This window comes from Natator depressus, chromosome 1, assembly GCF_965152275.1.
Source record: "Natator depressus isolate rNatDep1 chromosome 1, rNatDep2.hap1, whole genome shotgun sequence".
NCBI lineage: Eukaryota > Metazoa > Chordata > Testudines > Cheloniidae > Natator > Natator depressus.
In genome coordinates, this window is record NC_134234.1 from 10,692,506 (window position 1) to 10,718,714 (window position 26,209).

The following is a 26,209-nucleotide window of genomic DNA, read 5'->3' on the forward strand; positions in this document are numbered from 1 at the left end:
GTAGACAGAGATCTCATGCCCCAGCCACTGATTCTGGCCTTGACAGCTTGCACCTGAACCGTCAGAAGCTAACCATATTACATCATTACACATCAAGATGAACACATCAAGTGAAATAACGTCCCATGCTCCCACAGTCAGAGTCCCAGAACATCCTTTGGTGTCCATATTGACTCAGGCTAAAGGCAGAGTGATGGAATTTATTCTACGCCCACCTGATTGCCTATTAGCCCCTGTTTAGGCATGTTGTATATCCTTCTTCCTTGGTCCCAGGGGCATGACTTGACTCCCTTCTCTTTGAGCCAGCAGTGTTTGACCTGGTCAACAAGCTTCTGTTGATCCAATTCAATCTGTTCTTTCTGACACTTGGCCACCAGCTCCAACTCTCTCTCCTCCAAGAACTTTCATTTCCACTCCAGCCTCTACAGCTCTGGACCTCTTGCCCTTTCTGCTACATCTGCAGAATCATCAGTGGAACAGTCTCTGGCACCATCTCTTCGGTCAACTGCCTGCCTTGCAGAAGAAAAAGGGAGCCCTTCTGACCTAATGGTCTGGATGCAGTGCCAATCCTGCCTCAAGACATGAGCACAGCATGGTCACCAACTTAGATCTCTTCTGATCCGCAGCAATGCACACATGCTCAGAAGCTGCTCTTTCATGAAGTATTCATAATTCATGCTTGCTAATTAACTTATACCTGAGACAAACTAACAGACCTGTTCCCAACTTTCAGTGTAGAGCAAAAGTATAATCCCCCACCAAAAGTGTCTTAAAAAAACTTCATAGACTAACATGTAGATCCCATCTCTGCTACCATTCTGTCATAGACCCTAGCAAGCACCGTCTCTTGGCCACCTATTAGGACTGTTGTTAGGGGAATCCAGAGCAGCAGAGGCTTAAATGTTCCAATCACCTGTAACAAATGTTAATGGGGAAAGATACAAAAGGGAAACAAAAGGGCCGAATTAGTCCAAACAAAAAGGCCTAGTGATGTCATTCAAGGACTCTGCTGAAATCATGTCTGGTAAACAAAAGTAGCATGGGGCTACTAAACTGGTCCTAAACTGGTGTGTCGCAAATTAGGCCTAATTAGTGAACAAAATGAAAGCATGGGCTATCCTGGTTATCACTCCCTTTTAGGATTCTTAAACATAAAGAAACTGTGGGGAGAAATCATGATTTTAGAGACGTATCTGCTGGCTGGAAGACAGGCGGACTGGGAGGAACAAACTTCACCACTGTGGCTGCCACCCCCACAGTCTCCTGGGGCCCCAGGATCCACCCTAACACTGTGCAACATTCACCATTCTCATCGTGAGAGATAGCCTGACCAAACCGGGTGACAGACAAAGAAGAAAAAGGAGTACTTGTGGCACCTTAGAGACTAACCAATTTATTTGAGCATAAGCTTTCATGAGCTACAGCTCACTTCATCTGATGCATTCAGTGGAAAATACAGTGGGGAGATTTATATACATAGAGAACATGAAACAATGGGTGTTACCATGCACACAGTAACCAGAGTGATCACTTAAGGTGAGCTATTACCAGCAGGAGAGCGGGGCGGGGAAGAAAACCTTTTGTAGTGATAATCAAGGTGGGCCATTTCCAGCAGTTGACAGGAACGTGTGAGGAACAGTGGGGGGTGGGGGGAAAAACATGGGGAAATAGTTTTACTTTGTGTAATGACCCATCCACTCCCAGTCTCTATTCAAGCCTAAGTTAATTGTATCCAGTTTGCAAATTAATTCCAATTCAGCAGTCTCTCGTTGGAGTCTGTTTTTGAAGTTTTTTTGTTGAAGAATTGCCACTTTTAGGTCTGTAATCGAGTGACCAAAGAGATTGAAGTATTCTCCGACTGGTTTTTGAATGTTATAATTCTTGACATCTGATTTGTGTCCATTTATTCTTTTACATAGAGATTATCCAGTTTGACCAATGTACATGGCAGAGGGGCATTGCTGGCACATGATGGCATATATCACATTGGTAGATGTGCAGATGAATGAGCCTCTGATAGTGTGGCTGATGTGATTAGGCCCTATGATGATGTCCCCTGAATAGATATGTGGACACAGTTGGCAACGGGCTTTGTTGCAAGGATAGGTTCCTGGGTTAGTGGTTCTGTTGTGTGGTGTGTGGTTGCTGGTGAGTATTTGCTTCAGGTTGGGGGGCTGTCTGTAAGCAAGGACTGGCCTGTCTCCCAAGATCTGTGAGAGTGATGGGTCATCCTTCAGGATAGGTTGTAGATCCTTGATGTTGCGTTGGAGAGGTTTTAGTTGGGGGCTGAAGGTGATGGCTACTGGCGTTCTGTTATTTTCTTTGTTGGGCCTGTCCTGTGGTAGGTGACTTCTGGGTACTCTTCTGGCTCTGTCAATCTGTTTCTTCACTTCAGCAGGTGGGTATTGTAGTTGTAAGAATGCTTGATAGAGATCTTGTAGGTGTTTGTCTCTGTCTGAGGGGTTGGAGCAAATGCAGTTGTATCGCAGAGCTTGGCTGTAGACAATGGATCGTGTGGTGTGGTCTGGATGAAAGCTGGAGGCATGTAGGTAGGCATAGCGGTCAGTAGGTTTCCGGTATAGGGTGGTGTTTATGTGACCATCGCTTATTAGCACCGTAGTGTCCAGGAAGTGGATCTCTTGTGTGGTCTGGTCCAGGCTGAGGTTGATGGTGGGATGGAAATTGTTGAAATCATGGTGGAATTCCTCAAGGGCTTCTTTGCCATGGGTCCAGATGATGAAGATGTCATCAATGTAGCACAAGTAGAGTAGGGGCATTAGGGGACGAGAGCTGAGGAAGCGTTGTTCTAAGTCAGCCATAAAAATGTTGGCATACTGTGAGGCCATGCGGGTACCCATAGCAGTGCCTCTGATTTGAAGGTATACATTGTCCCCAAATGTGAAATAGTTATGGGTGAGGACAAAGTCACAAAGTTCAGCCATCAGGTTTGCCGTGACATTATCAGGGATACTGTTCCTGAAGGCTTGTAGTCCATCTTTGTGTGGAATGTTGCTGTAGAGGGCTTCTACATCCATAGTGGCCAGGATGGTGTTTTCAGGAAGATCACCGATGGATTGTAGTTTCCTCAGGAAGTCAGTGGTGTCTCGAAGATAGCTGGGAGTGCTGGTAGCGTAGGGCCTGAGGAGGGAGTCTACATAGCCAGACAATCCTGCTGTCAGGGTGCCAATGCCTGAGATGATGGGGCGTCCAGGATTTCCAGGTTTATGGATCTTGGGTAGCAGATAGAATACCCCAGGTCGGGGTTCCAGGGGTGTGTCTGTGCGGATTTGTTCTTGTGCTTTTTCAGGGAGTTTCTTGAGCAAATGCTGTAGTTTCTTTTGGTAACCCTCAGTGGGATCAGAGGGTCATGGCTTGTAGAAAGTGGTGTTGGAGAGCTGCCTAGCAGCCTCTTGTTCATATTCCGACCTATTCATGATGACGACAGCACCTCCTTTGTCAGCCTTTTTGATTATGATGTCAGAGTTGTTTCTGAGGCTGTGGATGGCATTGTGTTCTGCATGGGTGAGGTTATGGGGCAAGTGATGCTGCTTTTCCACAATTTCAGCCCGTGCAAGTTGGTGGAAGCACTCTAGGTAGAAGTCCAGTCTGTTGTTTCGACCTTCAGGAGGAGTCCACCCAGAATCCTTCTTTTTCTAGTCTTGGTAGGAAGGTCTCTGTGGGTTAGTATGTTGTTCAGAGGTGTGTTGGAAATATTCCTTGAGTCGGAGGCGTCGAAAATAGGATTCTAGGTCACCACAGAATTGTATCATGTTCGTGGGGGTGGAGGGACAGAAGGAGAGGCCCTGAGATAGGACAGATTCTTCTGCTGGGCTAAGAGTATCGTTGGATAGATTAACAATATTGCTGGGTGGGTTAAGGGAACCACTCTTGTGGCCCCTTGTGGAATTTAGTAATTTAGATAATTCAGCGTCCTTTTTCTTTTGTAGAGAAGCAAAGTGTGTGTTGTAAATGGCTTGTCTAGTTTTTGTAAAGTCCAGCCACGAGGAAGTTTGTGTGGAAGGTTGTTTTTTTTATGAGAGTATCCAGTTTTGAGAGCTTATTCTTAATCTTTCCCTGTTTGCTGGACTTCAATAACACCACCTCCACTGAATCTGGCTAATCCTGACCACCACCTGGACTGTGAGACTGTCATCTCCCTTCCCCCAACGTGTATCCTTTTCCTTCCCCACCTCATTTCTTCTCTTTCCTATCTCTCTCCTTTTGCCTTTTTTTCCCCAACAACAGTCTGGCTTAGCTGGCCAAGGTCGTATTCTGCAACAAAGTTGTAAGCCTGAGACCAGATACGTAGTGAAAAACAATGCCATAAACCTCCTGCCAGATATAGGAGTGCCTGATAAGAATATGTGCTGTGCCTGTGTTTCTCCAGCAATGAGGGTACAAGTAAGAGTCAACACCAGAGACAGAAGCTGCATTTCTACCTTAGCTGTTGTTTTCTCTCCTCTTTTGTGTGTGTTTCTCATTTTTTGTCTTAAAGGAAGCAGGATTAGATTTTAAACAACAGCAGCTCCATCCCATCTCAACTGTTTCTCTTTCCCCTGACAAAAAAGGACATATATCACTATCTTTGATACCATTGAACAAACTGTCAGATGGGGCGGGGCGGGAGGGTCCTTTTAAAAAAACTCTATAGCTAAAGGGAAAGGGAATAAGGGATATTGTTAACACAAAAGCTTTAATTAATAGTTTACATTTCAAATGCTTCAACTTTTTTTTTGCTTTTTTTTCTGTATCTTTAATAAAAAGTGGAAACAATTTTAATGGCGTGTTTGCTATGGCACTCAGCAGGCCAAGGTCTCTGTATTTATTCCAAAAATCAAGCCCTATAAACACTGTACAGGGACAGTGTCACAGTAACACCTTTGACTTTGTGGGCACATTTATTCCATCAAAATTAACACAACAGCACTGTGAAAATATATAGGCCTGGTCTACACTAAAAAATTAGGTCAACGCTGCTCAGGGCTGTAAAAAAAAGCCACCCCTCTGAGCAGCATGTAAGCCAACCTGGCCCCTGGTGCAGACAGTGCTAGATCAATGGACAGATTCTTCCATCAACCTAGCTGTCACTTCTTGGGGAGGTGGATTACCTATGCAGATGGGAGAACCCCTCCCGTCAGCGTAGCTACTGACTACATTGAAGTGCTACAGTAACAAAGTGCAGCACTGCAGTTGTACCACTGCAGTGTTTCAAGTATAGACAAGTCCCTGCCCCGAAGAGCTTACATTCTAAATAGACAAGACAGACAAATCGGTGGGACAAGATGTAAAGTGACTTTCCCAGTGCCACACAACTGGTCAGAGATAAAGTTGGGAATTAAACCCAGGCCTCAGTTCCACTCTGGTGAATTAGCCACTGAAGTGCATTGTCTCCTTTGCTGTGTCCCCTCCACATTTGACAGTATTTATATTGGTATGTAAAAAGCTTCCCTAGAGATGCAAGAAGAGTCAGCTTAACTATGTATGCATTGGAAAGGAAATTAAGGGTTACTGGGGCACCAGGGACTGTAATGCTCATCCACCAACAATGCACGTGCAAGGGAGAGGTAAGAATGTCAACCATATCTTTCTAGTGTGCCTGGCAACTGTGATCTCTCTTCTGAGTGGCTCCGGAATGGTGAATTTAAGATGATGGCTTGCAACAATTACGGCCACCTCCACTGCTCACTCCCTTCAGTTGAAGTTAAAGGGCACCAAAGCTTACATGAAAAAAGGAAAAACTACCAATAACCCAAAGAAAATGAGGCTTGCAAACTGCTACAAGTGAGTGGTTTTTTTAATCTCTCTGATTTCCTTCCTTCAGCACAAACTTTTCCTTGTGAAATCAATGGGAGTTTGGCAAATTTGTAGTCTATGGGACTAGCCTGCTAGCTTGCTATATTATAATCAAATTAATAAAGAAAAACATTATTTTGACTTATATTTTTGTACTGAAAAATTTCAGTAGACATTACTGTGACGGGTTGGATCACATAAACCCCCCAGGGGCTGCCACCTGATGTGCCAACACTACTTCTGCCCCTGCTTTCCCTGCCCTGCCAGCTTGGGACTTCAGTGCCCTGCCTGGTTTCAGCCAGATCTGCTCGCCTGCTGCAAACCCAGATCCAGGTGTGAACCACGTCCCCTAACAGCTGTAGGCTTAAACTGAAAGCAGCTTACGAAGTGTTCCTGTCTTTAACACTCAGATGCCCAACTCCCAATGGGGTCTAAACCTCAAATAAATCCGTTTTACCCTGTACAAAGCTTATACAGGGTAAACTCATAAATTGTTCGCCCTCTATAACACTAACAGAGAGTATGCACAGCTGTTTGCCCCTCCCGTCATTAATACATACTCTGGGTTAATTAATAAGTAAAAAGTGATTTTATTAAAAGTAGGATTTAAGTGGTTCCAAGTAGTAACAGAGAGAACAAAGTGAATTACCAAACAAAATAAAATAGAACATGCAAGTCTATGTCTACTACAGTGATAAAACTGAATACAGATAAAAACCTCACCCTCACAGGAATCCCAGTAAGCTTCCTTTTACAGACTAGTCTCTTTCTAGTGTGGGTCCAGCAATCACTCACATCCCCTGTAGTTTCTGTCCTTTGTTCCAGTTTCTTTCAGGTATCCTTGGGGGTGGAGAGGCTCTCTCTTGAGCCAGCTCAAGAGAAAATGGAGGGATCTCCCAGGGGTTTACATAGACTCTCTCTTGTGGGTGGAGATTCCGCTCCTCTCTCCTATGCAAAGTCCAGCTCCAAGATGGAGTTTTGGAGTCACATGGGCAAATCACATGTCCATGCATGACTCAGTTTTTACAGGCAGCAGCCATTGCTTACATGCTACCTTGAACGTCCTCAAGTAGACTTCTTATGTGAATTGGAGCCTTTCAAGATTCATTGTCGTTTAAGTGTTTCTTGATTGGGCACTTAATCTGAACATTCCTTTCTCAAGAAGCCAAATGCTTTACTAAGGCTACTTAGAAATCAAGTACACAGCCAAAATTCATAGCTTCAAATACAACGACACATGCATACAAATAGGATGAATAGATTCAGTAGATCATAACCTTTACAGAGATATGTTACAGGGCATATGTAGCCTAAAACATATTCCAGTTATGTCATATATACATTCATAAGCATATTTCCATAAAGCCTTATGGGGTGCACCATCACAATTACTTCATTATATTTAGCTGTAATGCAAGGAACACTGCAGGCCTGTATCCTGTATGATTAGCCAGAACAAGTTAGCATAAGTACTTGTAAACTTTGGCATAGATAAATGGCCTGCCAGTTACCCTTTTTGACTTTGCGGAACTGAATGTTTACCAAAATTCTGGGACATACCTGTAATCACAAGGTGCACCACAAGAACAAGGAATTAATGGTTTGGGCCAAAGGAAACAGTTTAACGAATGAAATAATCGGCATTAATACGTATGGATATGTTATGGATATATAATGCTATGATTTAGTCATGGAAGTCACCGAATCCATGACTTCCAGCGACCTCCGTGACTTCAGCCTATGGTGCTCAGGAGCTGCAGGGTCCCCTGCTGCTCACGGGGGCCAGGAACTGTGGGATACACCTGCTGCCTCTGGCAAACCCTGCAGCTCCAAGCCGCCATAGGCAGTGGCGGTACACCCTGCGGGCGAGCCCCTGAGCTCCTAGCGGTTGTGGACAGCGGGGGAACCCCCAAGCTCCCAGCAGTGGCAGGCAGTGAGGGCCCCCAGAGCTGTGGGAGCAGGGAATCCCCCAAGCTCCCAGCCATCGGGGGAACCCTCGAGCTTCTGGCCGCTAGGCCCCAAGCTCTCAGTCACCATGGGTAGTGGGGGGCCCTGGAGCTGTGGGCAGTGGGGGAACCCTGCAGTTCCCGACCGCTGTGGGCGAACCCCAAGACTTCTGGCCACCACAGGCAGTGGGGGCCCCCAGAGCTGCTGGCAGCAGGGGAACCTTGCAGCTCCAGTCCTCCGCGGGTGGTGGGAGTACCTCATATCTCCCGGTCCAGTTTAAATAGCTTTTGTAAAGGGATGATACCACAAGCATCTCTAGAACTACTTTACAGGCAGCAGAGGTACCCCCCAGCCCCCAGCTGTTGCAGGCAGCAGGAGGCCCCACAGCTCCCAGCAGTCGGCTGTGGGGGACCCTGGAGCTCCAACACCCAACCCCTGGTGGGGTCCCCCGGAGCTCCTAGCCGCTGTGCAGCTGCCTCACTGCAGGCAGTGTGGGGACTCACAGATCCCCACTTTGTCACAGATATTTTTAGTCAAAGTCACGGACAGGTCACGGCTTCTGTAAATTTTTCTTTATTGCCCGCAACCTGTCCATGACTGATTAAAAATATCCATGACAAAATCTTAGCCTTATTGATACGTAAGAATATGCTAGACTATAGAGTAAGTGTACCCTAAGATTTATCCGTGTGAGGAAATAAGATGTGGGCATGGAAGGCTGAGCACTTAGATGAATATTCAGGACATTGCCAAGATCCTATAGGAGGGCAAACCACCATGTGGAGGCATCCTTCTTTTAGCTTCAAGTCCTCTTTTGTTTAGCTACCAGCTCAGCTTTTGCAATACAGCTGAGCTACTCAGCACTCGACCCTGATCTCCATTATCTTGAGATTGAAGAACCTGGACTATCAAACTCATTTGGCATGCCAGACAAGAGGCTGGTCCTTTGTCTCTCACCACCAGGTCCCTAAGGAAGGGTGTGAACACTCTAGTTTAAATAGCTTTTGTAAAGGGATGATACCACAAGTGTCTATAGAACTACTTTACTACTACTTTTTTTTTTTTGGCTCTGTGATTTGGAGCTTTGACAACTCTTTATTTTAATAAAAATTTCTTAAAGCCTGACTTTGTCCTCAGTGTGAATGTCCTTGCCACACACCGTGAGTGTCTGTACAAAGTATTGAACTCTCTACATTGTGTAATTTTGTAGCCTGATTTTGGGATAAGAACCTAATTATCTTCTGGTCAGATAATTGGTGAGCCTATAATAAATCAGATTAACAAATTACTTCGGTGGGAAAAGGACTGGGCTCTTCCCATCATACTTTCCCAATCTACTTTCTTCTACAGCTCAGCAAGGCTGTTGGCCCTCCAGTAACTATTCATTTGCCTCTACATTCATTGCATACTTGGGAGAATACAACCACTGCTCCCTAACAATTTGATTTTAAAGCAAAAATATTTTGCCACTATTCAGGGAAGATGAGCCCTGCTCACTTGTAACAAGGGAAGGGGGAAATGGAAACAGAGAGTGGGAATGGCAACAATGTTTTAAACTTTTATTTTAAATCTTTGCAACTTTCAGCAGTTTGACAACCCATTTTCTTCATGTCATCCCCTCTTTCAGCTAGAATTTATCTAATGAATTTTAAAAATTCAGTATTTTACCTCAGGATTATCATCCATGAAATGTGTAAGTGAGGAAGGCCAAGGAAGAACTGGCAGAAGACAGCGACAGAGAATACTGAATGCTCTGGCATCACCTCGGAAGAAGTACAACTAGCAAGTGACCTTAAATGAAGGAACTCAACTGCCCAATGTGTCAGCTACTCAGAAGGAACTAAAGTCTAAGGTAAGGTAATTAACCAGGGGTTTATTAATCATACCTAGGGTTAAATTAATCATCTTTCAGCCCAGGAAATGTCTTACTCCTCAGAAAAGTCCCTCAAATTAGAACCAATTTGAAAACCCAGTAATTTGTTACCAAAACTGACAAACTTCATCCATCTAGTCTTTACAGTATGGCAGTTTAATTTTATTCAGAATTGTACCTTGGGGAGTACATATCTCATGCTTACCTGTATATATGGATAATCTGTTATTAATTCTTCCTTCTCATTGTAAGTAAAAACTGGGAAATTTGGGGCTATGAACATTCTGAAAATAGAAGGTTTTAAAAAAAATTAGAAATCCAAAAGCAGGGGACCCTGCTGAAGAAATATAGATCAGGATAGTCAGTCATTAGGTAAAATTGGTTATAATTAGTTTTGCTGTTGTTGGGCAAATTAAAGTCATTCTTCTAAGAAGAAAGGGTGTTGTTTTGCTGTCAGCTAAAACCGCAAAACTAGTTCAAGCTAGTTAAAACTGCTTTGAGAGGCAACTAGCAACTGTTGCAGGAGGATGTATCTGAGACAAGCAGAACACCAGCTGACACAAATATGTGCACTTGACATTTAGGTATGGAATACAAAAAGGGGGTTTGAGCATCAAGCTTTAGCTCAGCAGGCCTGTTGGACAAACAAGACCACGGGACACCTGGATGATGTGATGGGTCCTCCTCCTTGCTCTACCATACATAACAAGCCATTGTTTAGTCTTACTGTCATAAACATACAGTTAAGGGTAGCATAAAATCCCTCCTTTACCTGTAAGGGGTTAAGAAGCACAAATAACCTGGTTGGCACCTGACCAGAAGGACCAATGGGGAAAGAAGATAGTTTCAAATCTGGGGGCGGGGGGGGGGATTTTTGTTTGTGCTCTCTTTGTTCTCTCGGGACAGAGAGGGACCAGGGCAGGAAAAAAAAACCATCTCCTAAAACCCTATTTGAAATAAGCATACAAGATTACAAAAATTGTAAGTAATAGCAAGGAAATGTGTTAGATAATCTTTTGTTTTAACTTGTGAATTTTCCCTGTGCTAAGAGGGAGGTTTATTCCTGTTTTTTGTAACTTTGAAGTTTTGCCTACAGGGGAATGCTCTGTGTTTTAAATCTTATTACCCTGTAAAATTACCTTCCATCCTGATTTTACAGAGATGCTTCTTTTACATTTTTCTTTATAATAAAGTTCTGCTTTTAACAACCTGATGGGTTTTTAGTGTCCTAAAAACCCAAGGGTCTGGTCTGTGCTCACCTTGTTTACCTATTTGGTTGGTATATTATTCTCAAGCCTCCCCAGGAAAGGGAGTATAAGGGCTTGGGAGGATATTTTGGGGAAACAGGAACTCCAAGTGGTCCTTTTCCTGAATCTTTGTCTAGCTCACTTGGTGGTTGCAGCAGTACCATCCAAGGACAAGGAAGAATTTGTGCCTTGGGGAAGTTTTTAACCTAAGCTGGTAGAAATAAGCTTAGGGGGTCTTTCATGCGGGTCCCCACATCTGTATCCCACAGTTCAGAGTGGGGAGGGAACCCTTACACTTACGGAAACATTATCGTAGTAGGGGTTTATAATGACATTGAGTACAGCATAGAGGATGTACTTCCTTTGGTAAGAAGCTGATCAGCCTTTGGGAAATAAAGGTACTTTTGGTGAATTGTCTACTCATACCCTAGTCTTATAACCAGATCCAAAAATTCCAACAATTGCTGCTTGCAGTCTTGATGCATGTGATCTGTTGGCTACAGAACGTCTAAGGCCCAGCTCCTCAAAGGTATTTAGGTGTCTGTCTCTCACTAAATTCGGTGGACTTTAGATGGCTAAATAAAGGTATGACCACCTAAATGGTCTTATGTGAATCTACAGTCAAGACCCAGTGCATTCTGCAGATGTGAATTTGCTGCAGAATTCTCTTCTTGCCACAAAGCTGTGCTCCAGTATCTATGCATTAATTACAAAAATATTCCTAGTTCTCATGGTTGTAAAGAAAAACTTGAATTGAGTGTACCTGATGCAGAGATATTATACTAATGACAGGTTTCAGACTAACAGCCATGTTAGTCTGTATTCGCAAAAAGAAAAGGAGTACTTGTGGCACCGTAGAGACTAACCAATTTATTTGAGCATAAGCTTTCGTGAGCTACAGCTCACTTCATCGGATGCATACTGTGGAAAGTGTAGAAGATCTTCTTATATACACACAAAGCATGAAGAAATACCTCCTCCCACCCCACTCTCCTGCTGGTAATAGCTTATCTAAAGTGATCACTCTCCTTACAATGTGTATGATAATCAAGGTGGGCCATTTCCAGCACAAATCCACTTTAGATAAGCTATTACCAGCAGGAGAGTGGGTTTGTGTGTGTGGGGGGGAAGGGGGGTGAGAAAACACAGTATGCATCCGATGAAGTGAGCTGTAGCTCACGAAAGCTTATGCTCAAATAAATTGGTTAGTCTCTACGGTGCCACAAGTACTCCTTTTCTTATTGTAAGGAGAGTGATCACTTTAGATAAGCTATTACCAGCAGGAGAGTGGGGTGGGAGGAGGTATTTTTTCATGCTTTGTGTGTATATAAGAAGATCTTCTACATCAGATGCATACTGTGGAAAGTGAAGTGAGCTGTAGCTCATGAAAGCTTATGCTCAAATAAATTGGTTAGTCTCTACGGTGCCACAAGTACTCCTTTTTGCATTATACTAATGCACAAGATGATGAAATGACATATCCAGTGTTGCTCAATGAGCCAGTGGTACTGGGAATAGAATCCCAATCCAGTGCTTTATCTACTGGGCATCACTCACATTTCCTAAGTAAACCCAAGAACACCTCATTCAACAGTTCTGTATTATTATAGACATTGCAGACATGGCAACACAGAGACAGAGCAAGAGAGAGAGAGTTTTGTATGAATTTGTTTATAAATGCTGGATCTGAGAGAAATGTGACATTGAAAGAAGCATGTTTACTTGGAGCTTTTCCAGTGCTGACAAGGTCCCCAGCACTGAAGGACCATCACCATCTGCAGTCATCAGCTCCTGCCTTACAGTTGGCAAATTTGAAGCCCTTGGCACTGACAAATGCTCAAGACAAATCTAGCTTTTCAGTTCCAGTGTGGCTCCAAAGCTGGACATAAGGTGTTCCACCAACTTGGAGCTAGATAAATACGTCAAAGGCTTCTGTTTCTCCCCTGCAAGGAGAAACAGAGGCTTAATTATTCAGTTTGTCTGTCCGGCCATCTGTCCAACCAATGTTTCTGAGATCAGATAAAATAGAGACACAAAATTTTCCGAATAGATTTGTACATGACAGCTAGATGATATTTCAGTTCAATTTTAAAAAAATGCATTAAAATTTTATTTAATTACTACAAATCCCATCTTCATCTGCAGACTTTTCCATATCCACAAAACAAATGATCATCATTTGTTCAACATGACTCACATCTGGGGTCCAGTCCAGTATTATTGAAAAGTATTTTGCAGAATGGGCAGCTTCTACAATTTTCTTGTTAATGACATTTGCTAGGATTTGAATCAGTTCATTCTGAATATTTTTTCCTAAGTAATGAACCCTATGTTTCATGATCAGTTAATTTTATGTAGATGCTCCTTCATGACTGGATCAAACAAAGCTAGGTATTCAACAAATTTTAAAAAGTTTCTATTACCTGGAGTGTATAATTTTTCATTTCTACCACAGCCATGGAATACTAAATTTTGCCCACCAAGAACTCACTAAAGCAATCAGATGCTCTAATATTTGTTGCCAATATTCTTCATTTTCCTTGATCACATGTAAATTTTCTTCAATAGTTTTTCCTTTTTTCAATCATAATTCAAGTTCTTTCCAATTTTGAAAACATTCCAAATGTTCTGTACTTCTTTCATGTGAAGAGAGAATTGAAGATATGGTTTTCCAGTCCTTTGAACCATTTTCAGTAAGTGATGTACCATTTGCTCAATTTCTGAACAATTTGCAGCAAAAGCAAAACACAGAGTCTTTCGACACTGAATATTGTAACCAGTTTCAATGAATTTCTTCCCCATTAATGAGTTTCCTCTTGTAATGCTGAGCAGCGAATTTTCTTTCATTTCCATCCTTAGGGAAGGGCAATTCATGAACTTGTTCGGGTCCATGTTCCACGAGAATTTGCCGCACACTGTCATCACATCTGGGCCACGAAGCTGGGCCCCATACTGTAACTTGTTTGTAACTTCCTCATCCTTTCTTCCAGAATTCTACTTCATTTACTTCAATTTCTGCATATGTCTCTGAAGGTAAATATTTTTCCACTTCCATATCAGTCTGATGCTGTGAGCTGCCTTCATCTAGAAGTAAGTTTCCATCATCTTGAGTTTCTAAACTGCTTTTTTGTGGATGTGAGCTACCCTCATCTCAAAGTAATATACCTTCATCTTGATGTTCCAAAATACTTCCATGCGGATGTGAGCTAACCTCCTCTCCAAGTAAAATGCCTTCTTCTGGATGCTGTGAACTTCTTCCATCTTTATTTGGATTAAAGAGAAAATCTTTCAAGAAGGATCCCTGCTGTTTTGCTTGGTCCTTTTCCTTCTCAACATTTCGTTTAGATACTCAGCTCCTGAGGGTTTTCTTTTTCCTCTTTCTGCAATGGGGCCTTTAAATATTGTTATGTACTAACTGTGCTCCCAACAGCAAGCATTATAGCATTCAGGATGGCTGACACACCACATGATTGGCGATTTAAACCACACTGCAGCCATCCCAACATGTCCTTTCACTGCTTAAAGGTTCAATGATTAGTAACATAGACTCACCTACCTATTAAAACAGTTACAGCATTTACATGGAAACAAAATGACCTTTTTCAACATTATAACCTGACACCGGTTGTTTGGAAAGTAATCCCCTTCCTCACAGTTACCCACTTGGAGCGTGACATCATCACTTTCATAGTCTATTAAGTGTTAACGCTGTTACTTTTGTTTTGTGGACCTTATTTATTACATGTGAACCAGTTATAACAAAAAAAGTTAATAATTATACAGCCCGATAATAACTCTAAGATTTAATAATGGTTAAAGATACTCATTTTGGATTTATAATGCTGAAAGACGTTATTCTTTGGCACCAAGAAACAATTTTTCACAGTATTCGATCAATTCTTAATCATCTACCTGCGACGTGTGTTAAAATGACCGTTTGACATGTATCAACTCGTGATATCTCCGCTCTACATGAATTTCTGGCTATGCGACCTTGATATATATTTGAGTTAGGTGTCACTAGCATTGCAGCTCTTGCCTCTGGTAGATGTGTTTCATTGTGGCTGAGTTATTGCTTATCAAAATTGCGGAGTGGATCATCTTGACCCTGCGTTGCAAACTGAAAATTTGTTTTGCTAAAAATATGACTTATTTTTGCAGTAAATGAAAGATTTGACATAATAAATTCTTGGAAATGTAGATAAATGAATTAGAATTCATATTCCCGCTGTACACACACAGGAATTGAAATAATGACATCTTTATTTTATATGTATTTTTTTCATCTATTTTATTTTTTTTTTAAATTGATTTTTTTCCTCGAATTTGGTACCCCATTTAACTTGGCACCCTAGTTCGCCTACATGGATGGGCTGCCCCTGCAGATGAGAATCAACACCAGAGACAGAAGCTGAATTTTTCATCTTTGCCGATTTATTTTCTTTCCCGTTGTGTGTGTTTTTGTCTTGTTTTCTAGGCAATGGGATCAAACTTCAACAACAAAAGCAACAACAGCTCCAGCACGTCAACTACCCTTTTTTTTTTTTTTTTAAGAAAAGAAAAGACAGTCATTACCATTTAAGAAGCGGTCAAAAAGGGGGTTTTCCCCTTCTAAAGGCTTTTTACAGCTAAATGGAATGAGGTGTAGTCAGAGTTAAAAGATATCAGATAAATTTAGGATGTAGAAATCAATAATTAGGCCTTAGGATATATTAGCACAAGTAACTTAATAAAAAACCTGCTGAACTTGTGTCTATGTTTGTGATATCCTGATGTTTTGAAATTAATAGCTGAGTAGATTCCACAAAGTGACAGTTGGTAGCCAGGAAGAAATGTTAGAGACCTCCTTAGCGTAACCACGTTTTACTGTTGTCATAAAGTAACAAAGGTTTATGATTACAAGAGAACTAATGAGTTAGCTTATGAAAAACAGGGTACCACAAAAGTAGTGCAGTGTGAGGAGAGATTAAAGAGGCTAGGACTTTTCAGCTTGGAAAAGAGGAGACTAAGGGGGGATATGATAGAGGTATATAAAATCATGAGTGGTGTGGAGAAAGTGAATAAGGAAAAGTTATTTACTTGTTCCCGTAATATAAGAACAAAGGGCCATCAAATGAAATTAATGGGCAGCAGGTTTAAAACAAATAAAAGGAAGTTCTCCTTCACACAGCACACAGTCAACCTGTGGAACTCCTTGCCTGAGGAGGTTGTGAAGGCTAGGTGTATAACAGGGTTTAAAAGAGAACTGGATAAATTCATGGTGGTTAAGTCCATTAATGGCTATTAGCCAGGATGGGTAAGGAATGGTGTCCCTGTTTGTCAGAGGGAGGAGATGGATGGCAGGAGAGAGATCACTAGATCATTACCTGTTAAGTTCACTCTCTGTGGGGCACCTGGCATTGGCGACTGTCAGTAGACAGGATACTGGGCTGGATGGACCTTTGGTCTGACCCAGTATGGCCTTTCTTATGTTCAAGTTCAAATAAGAAAAAAGTTAAAACCTTCATAAATGAACCACAGTGGGCATCAGAACATCATATAATAAAAGCTGTATCCCAGCCTGTGTGCCTTGGGGGAGATGCCAGAATAACAGCAACTGGTGATTATGATGGTGAGGATAATTTAAAAAAAATGTAGAACTTCTCTCCAGGCACAGAAAGATGGTCTCCAATACCTGCAGCTACATGCCGAAAAGAAGCAGCCAACGCAATAAGGGATTGTATGACTGTGACGGGTTGGATCACAGAAACCCCCTGGGGGCTGCAAACTGATGTGCCAAGACTACTTCTTCCTCTGCTTTCCCTGCCCTCCCAGCTTGGGACTTCAGTGCCCTGCCCAGTTTGAGTCAGACCTGCTCTCCTGCTGCAAACCCAGAGCCAGGTGTGAACCACGTCCCCGAACAGCTGTAGGCTTAATTAAAAGCAGCTTAAGAAGTGTTCCTGTCTTTAAAACTCAGATGCCCAACTCCCAATGTGGTCAAAACCCCAAATAAATCTGGTTTACCTTGTATAAACCTTATACAGGGTAAACTCAAATTGTTCGCCCTCTGTAACACCGATATAGAGTATGCACAGCTGTTTGCCGCCCCCCCCCCGTCATTAATACATAATTTAAGTGGTTCCAAGTAATAGCAGACAGAACAAAGTGAATCACCAAGCAAAATAAAACAAAACACGCAAGTCTATGTCTAATACAGTAAGAAAACTGAATACAGATAAAACCTCACCCTCAGAGGTGTTCCAGTAAGCTTCCTTTTACAGACTAGTCTCTTTCTAGTCTGGGTCCAGCAATCACTCATATCCCCTGTAGTTACTGTCCTTTGTTCCAGTTTCTTTCAGGTATCCTTGAGGGTGAAGAGGCTATCTCTTGAGCAAGCTGAAGACAAAATGGAGGGGTCTCCCAGGGGATTAAATAGACTCTCTTGTGGGTGGAGACACCCCCCCCCCATGCAAAGTCCAGCTCCAAGATGGAGTTTTGGAGTCACATGGGCAAGTCACATGTCCATGCATGACTCAGAACTTACAGGTAGCAGCCATGGGTCACATGCTACCTTGAACATCCTCAAGTAGACTTCTTATGTGGATTGGAGCCTTCCAAGATCCATTGTTTGTTAAGTGTTTCTTGATTGGGCACTTAATTTGAACATTCCTTACTCAAGAAGCAGACCAAATGCTATACTAAGGCTACTTAAAAATCAAGCAATCACACAGACAATATTCATAACTTCAAATATAAAAATGATACGTGCATACAAATGGGATGAATAGATTCAGTAGATCATAACCTTTACAGAGATATGTTATATTCCAGTTATGTCATATATACATTCATAAGCATATTTCCATAAAGCCTTATGGGGTACACCATCACAATGACATTTCCTAACATTGGCTCTGAACATTGGCTCTGGGAGGGACTGTTCATGTGGTCTCCATGGACACCTCTTTAAGAGAAGATTGCCAAAGCTCAGCAGCACAGGGAGGCACAAATCTTATTTGTACCAATATGCAGTGTGGCAAATTGCCAGCACAATTATGATGGGTCCTGCGCTTCCTCTTCTTGTGGGGGGCAGGGGTTCAGGGCGCAGTTTCCTGCCCCTGAACTAGGGTATCTACTGTCCCACTAGTAGACCAGAGAAGGGTAGTGGCGAGGGAGGGACCCGGGCCCACCCTCTACTCCGGGTCCCAGCCCAGGGGCCCTAGGTATAGTGGCAAACCACATGAACTAGTGCTTCCTTCCACTGGGCTACTTCCCTCTACTACTTCTGCTCTTCAGCTTGTGGGGCTTCCTGCCCTCTCTCTGCACAGGCAGGGTATCTCTTTACCAAGGGTCTTGGTCTTCTAGCCAGCCATGGCACTTCTCCCAACTCTCCTCTACTTCAACTCCTCCAAACTGCACTCTGCTCCAACTCCTTCAAACTGCTTTCTGCTCCAACACCAAACCACTCTGCTCCAACTCCTTCAAACTGCTCCAACTCCTTTTTCTGGCTGATTGAAGCAGTGGGTTTTTATCAGGTGACTGGCTTCAGGTTCTCTAATTGGCTTCAGGTACTTTTAATTAATCTATAGCAACCTTTTTTCCCTCTTCAGGGAATAAGGCTTCTCCTCATCCTGGGGCTTACATCTCTCTCCCATATCACTCCTGCTGCCTTCTGCCCATGCTGTATCACAGCAGAGACCACCTCCAAGAAGAGCCTCCTGGTCTGAGTTCTCACCTAGCATATATTGTCCAGTGTATCTCTTGGCAAAGTTAGAAAACATGTAAAAAATAAAGTTTATAATGGACAGGTAGCTTTAACTTTAAAGTATGGAGACACTTGTCCCTCCCTAATTATTACTGCTCTAACTCATGCCCCCTATAAAAGCAGTTTTCCTTGCATCCCACCTTCTACTTTTTTACCACTTCTGTTATTTCTCCATATCTAGACTGACAGCTTCTGGGGCCAGGAGCTTTTGTCTTCATACTTGATTGTAAAGCCCCATGTACACCTATTTCTGTATAAAAAGAGCAGATGAAAGTTTTGGAAGAGAGCAGTCACTTACTTCTTCTGTAGTAGGTGAACAATATGGAACTTTCCTTCTACTTTAATTAGATAAGACACCTCCTCCTAGAGCATTCAAATAAAAAGTATAATTCAACAGTATTCTAAAACTCTTACTAATCAATACCTATACTGTATTCCATTTTATAAAAAATGTATTCATACATTTCCTCAGACTGTGTTCAGAGAAGATTTTTTTCTCCTTTCATCAAAGAACTCTCTATAGTAGTGAGGTTTGCTAATATTTTCCAAAGTTGCCAATACTGGTCCAGCTGGATCACCATGAGCAGTATTAGGATCCACAATATAAACCAACCTCCCACAGTCCCAACAGTATTTAACACCATATCAATTAAATGTGCTCAGAACAAGTCTAGTTCACAGCGTGAAAAATGCCTGTGGCTGTGGGGGTGTTATTTTCATTAGGCTTCCCAGTATTGCTAAAACTGGTGTTGCTCAAATCAGTGTCAGCAAAAATGGGAAACATGTAGAGAATTCCCCTAACATAGACAGAGCTTCACAGTCGACACTAAACACCATTGCCACAGCACTACTATGCAGTCGCAAATTGAGGCTAAACAACAATTTTGGAATAATGGGTAGAGTCAAATCGAACAGAGTTTGATGCTCTTATTGTCTTAACTTGGCAGCAGCCTCTTCTGTACAGCTGCTCAGAACTGCACATTGCCCTGTAGGATAACACCTTTTCAGTGGATATTGTGATTTATTCTTGCATAGCATGCGTGCTCCACAAAAAAGGTGTCTCAACCTCATAGTTTGTATGTTAACTGTAGAGCACGAATCCCACACATGCCAGTCCATTGTCAGGACCTGCTGTCAGGGAAACCTTCTGATTTTTAGAAAGAAAACACCGTACTTCCTTATAGTGTCCTATGATGCAGGCATTCTTTAGATGAGTTGTGTTTAAAAAAGTCAGGCCCTTAGCCCAAAGTCTTTTGAAAGGTATTTAGATGACTATCTGAATATTAAGGCACCTAAATACCTTCAAAACTCTGGTCCTAAGTCACTATCTTAATCACAGACTACTGGTCGCAGTTTTATCATAAGGGCTATATTGTGATATTTAGCCAGAGCACAAAGCTGCAGGAGCCAGGGAGACATACAATTCCAGGTGGAAACTCAGGGCTGAAATGAAGATGCACTATGCCGAGGGGAGAGCGCTCTCCTGTCTGCATAAATATTCCACTTCTGTGAGAGGCGGAAGCTATGTCAGCGGAAAAGCCTCTCTTGGTGTGGACACCGCTTTAAGTTTATGAAACTTACGTCGCTGAGGGGGATGTCATTTTCATACCCCTGAGTGATGTAATTACATCGACTTAAGCAGTAGTGTACACCAGCCCTCAAGAGGGAGTTGTTCCCCAGGAGTCAAACATGGATACAGAAGGCTGAAATTCAGTTTAAAGTGCTGAGTTCGTTTTTGGCTTTTTGTCTGTTTTACTTTACAGGGAGAATGTTTCATCTGGTACTTGCCTCACTTGGTTAAGATTTGGGTCATAAAACTTGCATTCTTCTAGACTCTTATACCACTTGGTGCTCATAAAATTCTTGTAGAATATTTCCAATAGGAAAAGATATATTAAGAATCCTTAAACTATGTGAAATTGTAAACTATGACAACTTAGGTCAAATTCTATACCTCATACCAAGCAAAATTACCTTTTTAAAGGATGTACAGATTGAACATCTAATCCTAGTACACTAAGGGGCAGTTCAAGACTGACTATCAATACAGTCAGAATGCCAGAACTATTTCTCAGGGCAAGGGTGGCCAACCTGTGGCTTCGGAGCCACATGTGGCTCTTCCGAAGTTTGTATGCGGCTCCTTGTATAGGCACCGACTCTGGGGCTGAAGCTACAGGTGCCACCTTTCCAATGTGACGGGGGGTGCTCACTGCTCAACCCCTGACTCTGCCAAAGGCTCTGCCCCCACTCCACCCCTTCCCGCCCCCTCCTCTGAGCCTGCCATGCCCTCACTCCTGCCTCCTGTCCCACAGACCCTCCTGCAAGCCACAAAACAGCTGATCGGGAGGTGTGGGGAGGGAGGGGGAGGCGCTGATCAGTGGGGCTGCCGGTGGGTGGGAGGTGCTGGGAGCAGGGGGGGGAGCTGATGGGGGGCTGCTGAAGTATTATTTTGGCTCTTTGGCAATGTACATTGGTAAATTCTGGCTCCTTCTCAGGCTCAGGTTGGCCACCCCTGTCTCAGGGGATTTAAAGAAGCCCAGACAAATGGGCTATTTCCCCCTACCAGAAGTTACAGACAAGAAGAGCCTTATGATGGCATGACTATTCTTTAAATTGGATTTTCCCAGCTCACAGAGGTACTTCCCTACTTTACAGGAATTTTGTGAGGATAAATATTTTAAACATTGTGTAATGCTTCTATCCCTTGTTAATAAGTACCTTCTGAATTCCTTAGATTCTTGCAATGAACAACATACACCTCTACCCCGATATAACGCAACTCGATATAACACGAATTCAGATATAACGCTGTGAAGCAACGCTCCGGGGCAGGGCAGGGCAGGGCTGCGCGCTCCGATGGATCAAACCAAGTTTGATATAACGTGGTTTCACCTATAAAGCAGTAAGATTTTTTGGCTCCCGAGGACAGCGTTATATCAAGGTAGAGGGGTACTATATGTTTTAACTATGGTCAAATGATAAATGTTATTAATGCACACTGAGTTACACTCATAAAAATGTCAAGTGCAGTTACACAGGCAAGCACAGACTATATTAAAGATTATCAAACCTTGTGCTTCAGAGGAGAACCAAACCACTAATTGCTCAGGATTAGGAAGAAACTTTCAGCCCTACATACTTTATTATAGAGGTGGTTATACCTCCTAGTGAAGCATCTGGTACTGGTGGTTACCAAAGACAGAATTCATAGATCATTAGTCTGATTCAGCATAGCAATTCCAAGTTTCTTAGAAAGTAGTACTACCTTGGTATCTATGCCATCCCTTGGTTCAAGCTTTCTTGGCACTATTACTTCAGAGTAAGAGAATTTCAAAGTTTCAGAAAAGCCTAGAAAGAGAAATAGTTTCAAATAAGTTAAATAGAATATGCGTTTACAATTTATTAGGATATGTGCTTCTAGATTCTGACACTGCAAATCATTTTATACAGAAGTCACTCTGTACAATGTGCGAGGAGGGACAATTCCAGGGACATAGGTGAAGTCTGCATCTTAATTCAATAATGTTCGTAAACCATTTGAGAAGCTTAAATACAGAAAGAACACAACTGCTCCTTTGGTTCTCTTTCCCAACCCCAACACAAGCCAATTTCTCCATCAGGCCCCTTCCATCCTTTTTCCATAACCCTGATTTTCCAGCCACCCCCACTGTATTCCCCTCTCAATAGGCTCTCTTCCAAGCAAACACCTACCCTCTCTACCTGACTCCACCCTCCCTGGTCCACCTTCCCCATCATACCCAGTTTCATTCTTCTAATATACCCCATGTTAAGCCCTGCTCCTCTATCCGTGCTCTGCATCACACAACCCTCAACCATGGCAAGCCCCATATTCCCATTGCTGCACTGTATTCTTCAATGAGCCCTATGCTCCAGATACCTCCTTTCACTGTCCCTGCTCTGTCCTCCTCGCATGCCACAACTATTCCCTCGGTGTCAACAACTCTGCCCCTGCAACCACTGAGGACCCCATTTCATCATCTACGATTGCAAACCACACTCAGTAAGCCACACTCCCCATTCCCTGTTCCTGGCCACTGCAAACCTCTTCTCAAAAGAACATTTGGCCCCCCTTACTCAGTCAAAATCCCCCCTTACTGAGCTATATTCCCCTCATCTATATTCTGCATTCCCAACTATACCCCCACTGTGGAGATCTGTCTTTCTCTCTTTGTTCAGGCCCTCCAAAATTCCACTGGGCAAGACCCATTTCCTTCTCCCTGCTCCCTGCAGTCCCCCCAACTTCCCCATTCAGCAAGCTGTACTCCTTTCTCTTTCCTTTATACCCTAAATCACCCCGCAGAGGAACTCACTCTGCCCTCCCTGCTCCACACCCCAAATAAAGCCTTCAGCAAATCCCACACTCCTTCCCTATTCTTTCCTCCCAAATTCACTTTGCCAAGCCTCACTCTCTGCCCCTGATTCAGTCCCCCACAAACTCCACCTCAGCTGGCACTGCTCCTCACTCACAACAGCTCCTGGAAACATCCTTTAGGGGGCCGAGCTCCATGTTCAGCTCCCCGAGCCCCCCTGCACTGCTCCCAAAAGTCCTCAGCGTGCCTATTTCCCTCACAACCACCACACTTTGGCTCTCCCCCCACCTCCCAGAACACTCACCCTGTGTGGGGTCCACACCACCTTCCCTGTAAAAGCACCCTTCAAGTCTTCAGTGGACCCTGCTCCCCACTACCTCTGACTGCAGCCATGACCCCTCAGTTCCCTAGTGCATACCTTTCCCCTGCTCCCCAACATTGTTCTGCCCCTTCCCCCACAAAAATCCTTCTCAATCTCCCAAAAACTCAATGGGCCTGGCTCCTCATTCCCTGCTCTGCCTCCCTCTGAATCCCACCTGGCGGGCCCGTCTCCCATCCCTCCTTCAACCTCACTGAATAAGTCCTTCTTCCATTCCCCCTCATTGCCACCCCAACCGCCCCCCGCGACAGGCACCACTCCCCTCTCCCCATCTAAACTGAGCTGAGCAAAGTCCCAGCACCAGCCCAGTCCCGCAACCCTCGGGAGGCAGTCCCACCCCAGAGGCTCCTCACACACAGCCAAGCACTGTCTTTGAGAGACATCACCTCAGCCGCATCCCGCCAGCCCCCTCCCTGATCCAACTCGCCCCCTTCCAGCTGGTGCTCAGGGCCACCCTGCTCCAGGATCCAAACACCTCACAGCCCATCACCTCCGGCTCTAACCCCTCCCTGCCCCATACTTTGGGCCTCCCCCTTGGTCATCTGTGCTCACTCTTCCCTGCCCCCGAAAGAGTCCCTTTGTCCCCCTTCCCAGTGTGCCTCCATGAACCCTTAGGCCCACATCCCCTTTCTGCCTCTTACCCGGTTCTGGGCCCTGACCTGCTCTCAGGAAATCCTGCTCCCAGTCCCACTCTGGCACCTCCTGAATCTCCCGTCCATGCGCCCTGCTCCGGCTTCACAAATCCCCCACCCTTTGATTTACCCCCCAGTGCTCCCTGCTGCCCCCAAGATCCCATATTCCCCCTCCCCTCAAGCCCCTGTTCCCCTCCTTGTGCCCCAGTCTTGCTCCTCCTCCTGTTCTGGCCCTGTTTTCCCTCACAACCCTGCTCTGACTCCTGGCTCCCCCATTCCCTGCATGGCCTCCACCTTGCAAGCATGACCCCAAATATCTACCCGCTCTGGCATCTCCACCAGACTCACTGCCCCCCTCACCTGGGCTGAGGAGCAGGAGCAGGAGCAGGGCCCAGACCTGCAGCCCCATCCCTGCGGCTCCTCACAGACACCGGCCAAGCACGTGCCGCAAGAACAGAGACAGCGTCTCCCACCCCCTCTGCTCAACTGCCCTAGTGCCAGCTCCGCCCCCACTCCAACTGCCCCAGGCCCAGCCCCCGCCCCCTCTGCTCCAGTCCCACTACCCCAGGCCCAGCCCCCTCCCCCTCCGCTCCTATTGCCTCAGTGCCAGCCCCGCCCCCGCTCCAACTGCCTCAGGGCCAGCCCCGCCCCGCCCCCTCCTCTCCCCTCCCCTCCCACTGCCTCAGGCCCCGCCCCCACCCCCTCCGCTCCTATTGCCTCAGTGCCAGCCCCGCCCCCCCTCCAACTGCCTCAGTGCCAGCCCTGCCCCCTCCCCTCCCCTCCCACTGCCTCAGGCCCAGCCCCCACCCCCTCCGCTCCTATTGCCTCAGTGCCAGCCCCGCCCCTGCTCCAACTGCCTCAGTGCCAGCCCCGCCCCTCCTCTCCCCTCCCACTGCCTCAGGCCCCGCCCCTGCTCCAACTGCCTCAGTGCCAGCCCCGCCCCCTCCTCTCCTCTCCCACTGCCCCAGGCCCAGCTCCGCCCCCTCTGCTCCAACTGCCTCAGGGCCAGCCCCGCCCCTGCTCCAACTGCCTCAGGCCCAGCCCCCGCCCCCTTCGCTCCTATTGCCTCAGTGCCAGCCCCGCCCCCACTCCAACTGCCTCAGTGCCAGCCCCGCCCCCTCCTCTCCCCTCCCACTGCCTCAGGCTCAGCCCCCGCCCCCTCTGCTCCTATTGCCTCAGACCCAGCCCCGCCCCCTTTACTCCTGTTGCTTCAGGGCCAGCCCTACCCCCACCCCAACTGCCTCAGTGCCAGCCCCGCCCCTTCCTCTCCCCTCCCCTTGCCTCAGGCCCAGCCCCCACCCCCTCCTCTCCCTCCACCAGACTCAGGCCCAGCCCCAACTGCCACCCAATTCTATCCCCGCCCTTTCCTAGCCCCAAGACCCTCCCACCCTGCATCTGAACCTGCCCTTTGCCATGTCCCATTTGCCTCGGTCCCTCAACAAATCCCTGCTCTGCAGGTCTAGCTCCCCCCAAATATACATTGGTGGCCCCTGTTACTCCCTCCCTGATTGGCTCCCACGTGAATCCCCCTCAGCCAGCCGTGTTCCCCTCTCTCCTTGCTCCACCACTACCATGGCAAGTCCCATTTCCTTTCCCCCCTGCTCCATCCCCCCCATTTAACACCACCACTGCTCCTGCAGCTCCTGAACTGCCCCTCACGGCAGGCCCCACCCAACAAGCCTTGCTCCTTCCTCCCTATTCAGTGCCCCCATGCACCCCTGGTGGGCTGTGCTCCTCCTCTGCCTTCCATTGGCCTTGATCCGCTTCTCCACGTGGACTAAGGGGGAGGCGCGGAGCCCCCAGCAGCAGCACAGAGCCCACACATCCCTTAGGAGGGTGTCCCTATTGTTAGGATATAGATATTCAGGCCTGTCTGCAAAGGCCTGTACTTTAAGAATTTAGGTGTATTCTTATCACTTGGCTAGTTCTAGAGGTATAAAAGAGAGAATCAAAATCACTGTCTGCCGGTGTAAGGGCCTTCTCTTACTGTGACAGTCTGAGGCCCTGTGCTTAGGCCAAGGCCTTTGGCTAAGCAACAGAGGCTGCCATAAGCTGGGAAGCAACCGGTCACATCCTCACATTCCAAACTAGTCACATTGAAAGAAGGTGCTATTGGGCTGTTAGGAATACAATCCTGTCCTGATAATGCCTATCACCTCCAGAGAAAGGGAAGTGCCTAGAAAATGTAAAAGGAAACAGCATCCTGTCTGGCAAGAACTCACTTATCAATACTGGGATGTGAAATCCTCACTTCTGTATTGTT

At 45.2% G+C, this 26,209-nt stretch overlaps 1 protein-coding gene across 1 annotated transcript in view; it reads right to left on the bottom strand.

The window, feature by feature from the left end:
* The window catches only part of LOC141981065 (disintegrin and metalloproteinase domain-containing protein 29-like), a 182,778-nt gene extending 158,423 nt beyond the window's left edge, over nt 1–24,355 (bottom strand). Inside the window, exons 1-4 of the mRNA XM_074942871.1 lie at nt 24,307–24,355; nt 21,870–21,952; nt 18,903–18,967; nt 9,819–9,897 (exon numbers count right to left, since the gene is read on the bottom strand). Of these exons, the coding sequence (XP_074798972.1) occupies nt 9,819–9,897; nt 18,903–18,967; nt 21,870–21,952; nt 24,307–24,355 (276 nt within the window). The remainder of the gene's footprint in view (nt 1–9,818; nt 9,898–18,902; nt 18,968–21,869; nt 21,953–24,306) is intronic.
* Between the last annotated feature and the right edge of the window lie 1,854 nt (nt 24,356–26,209).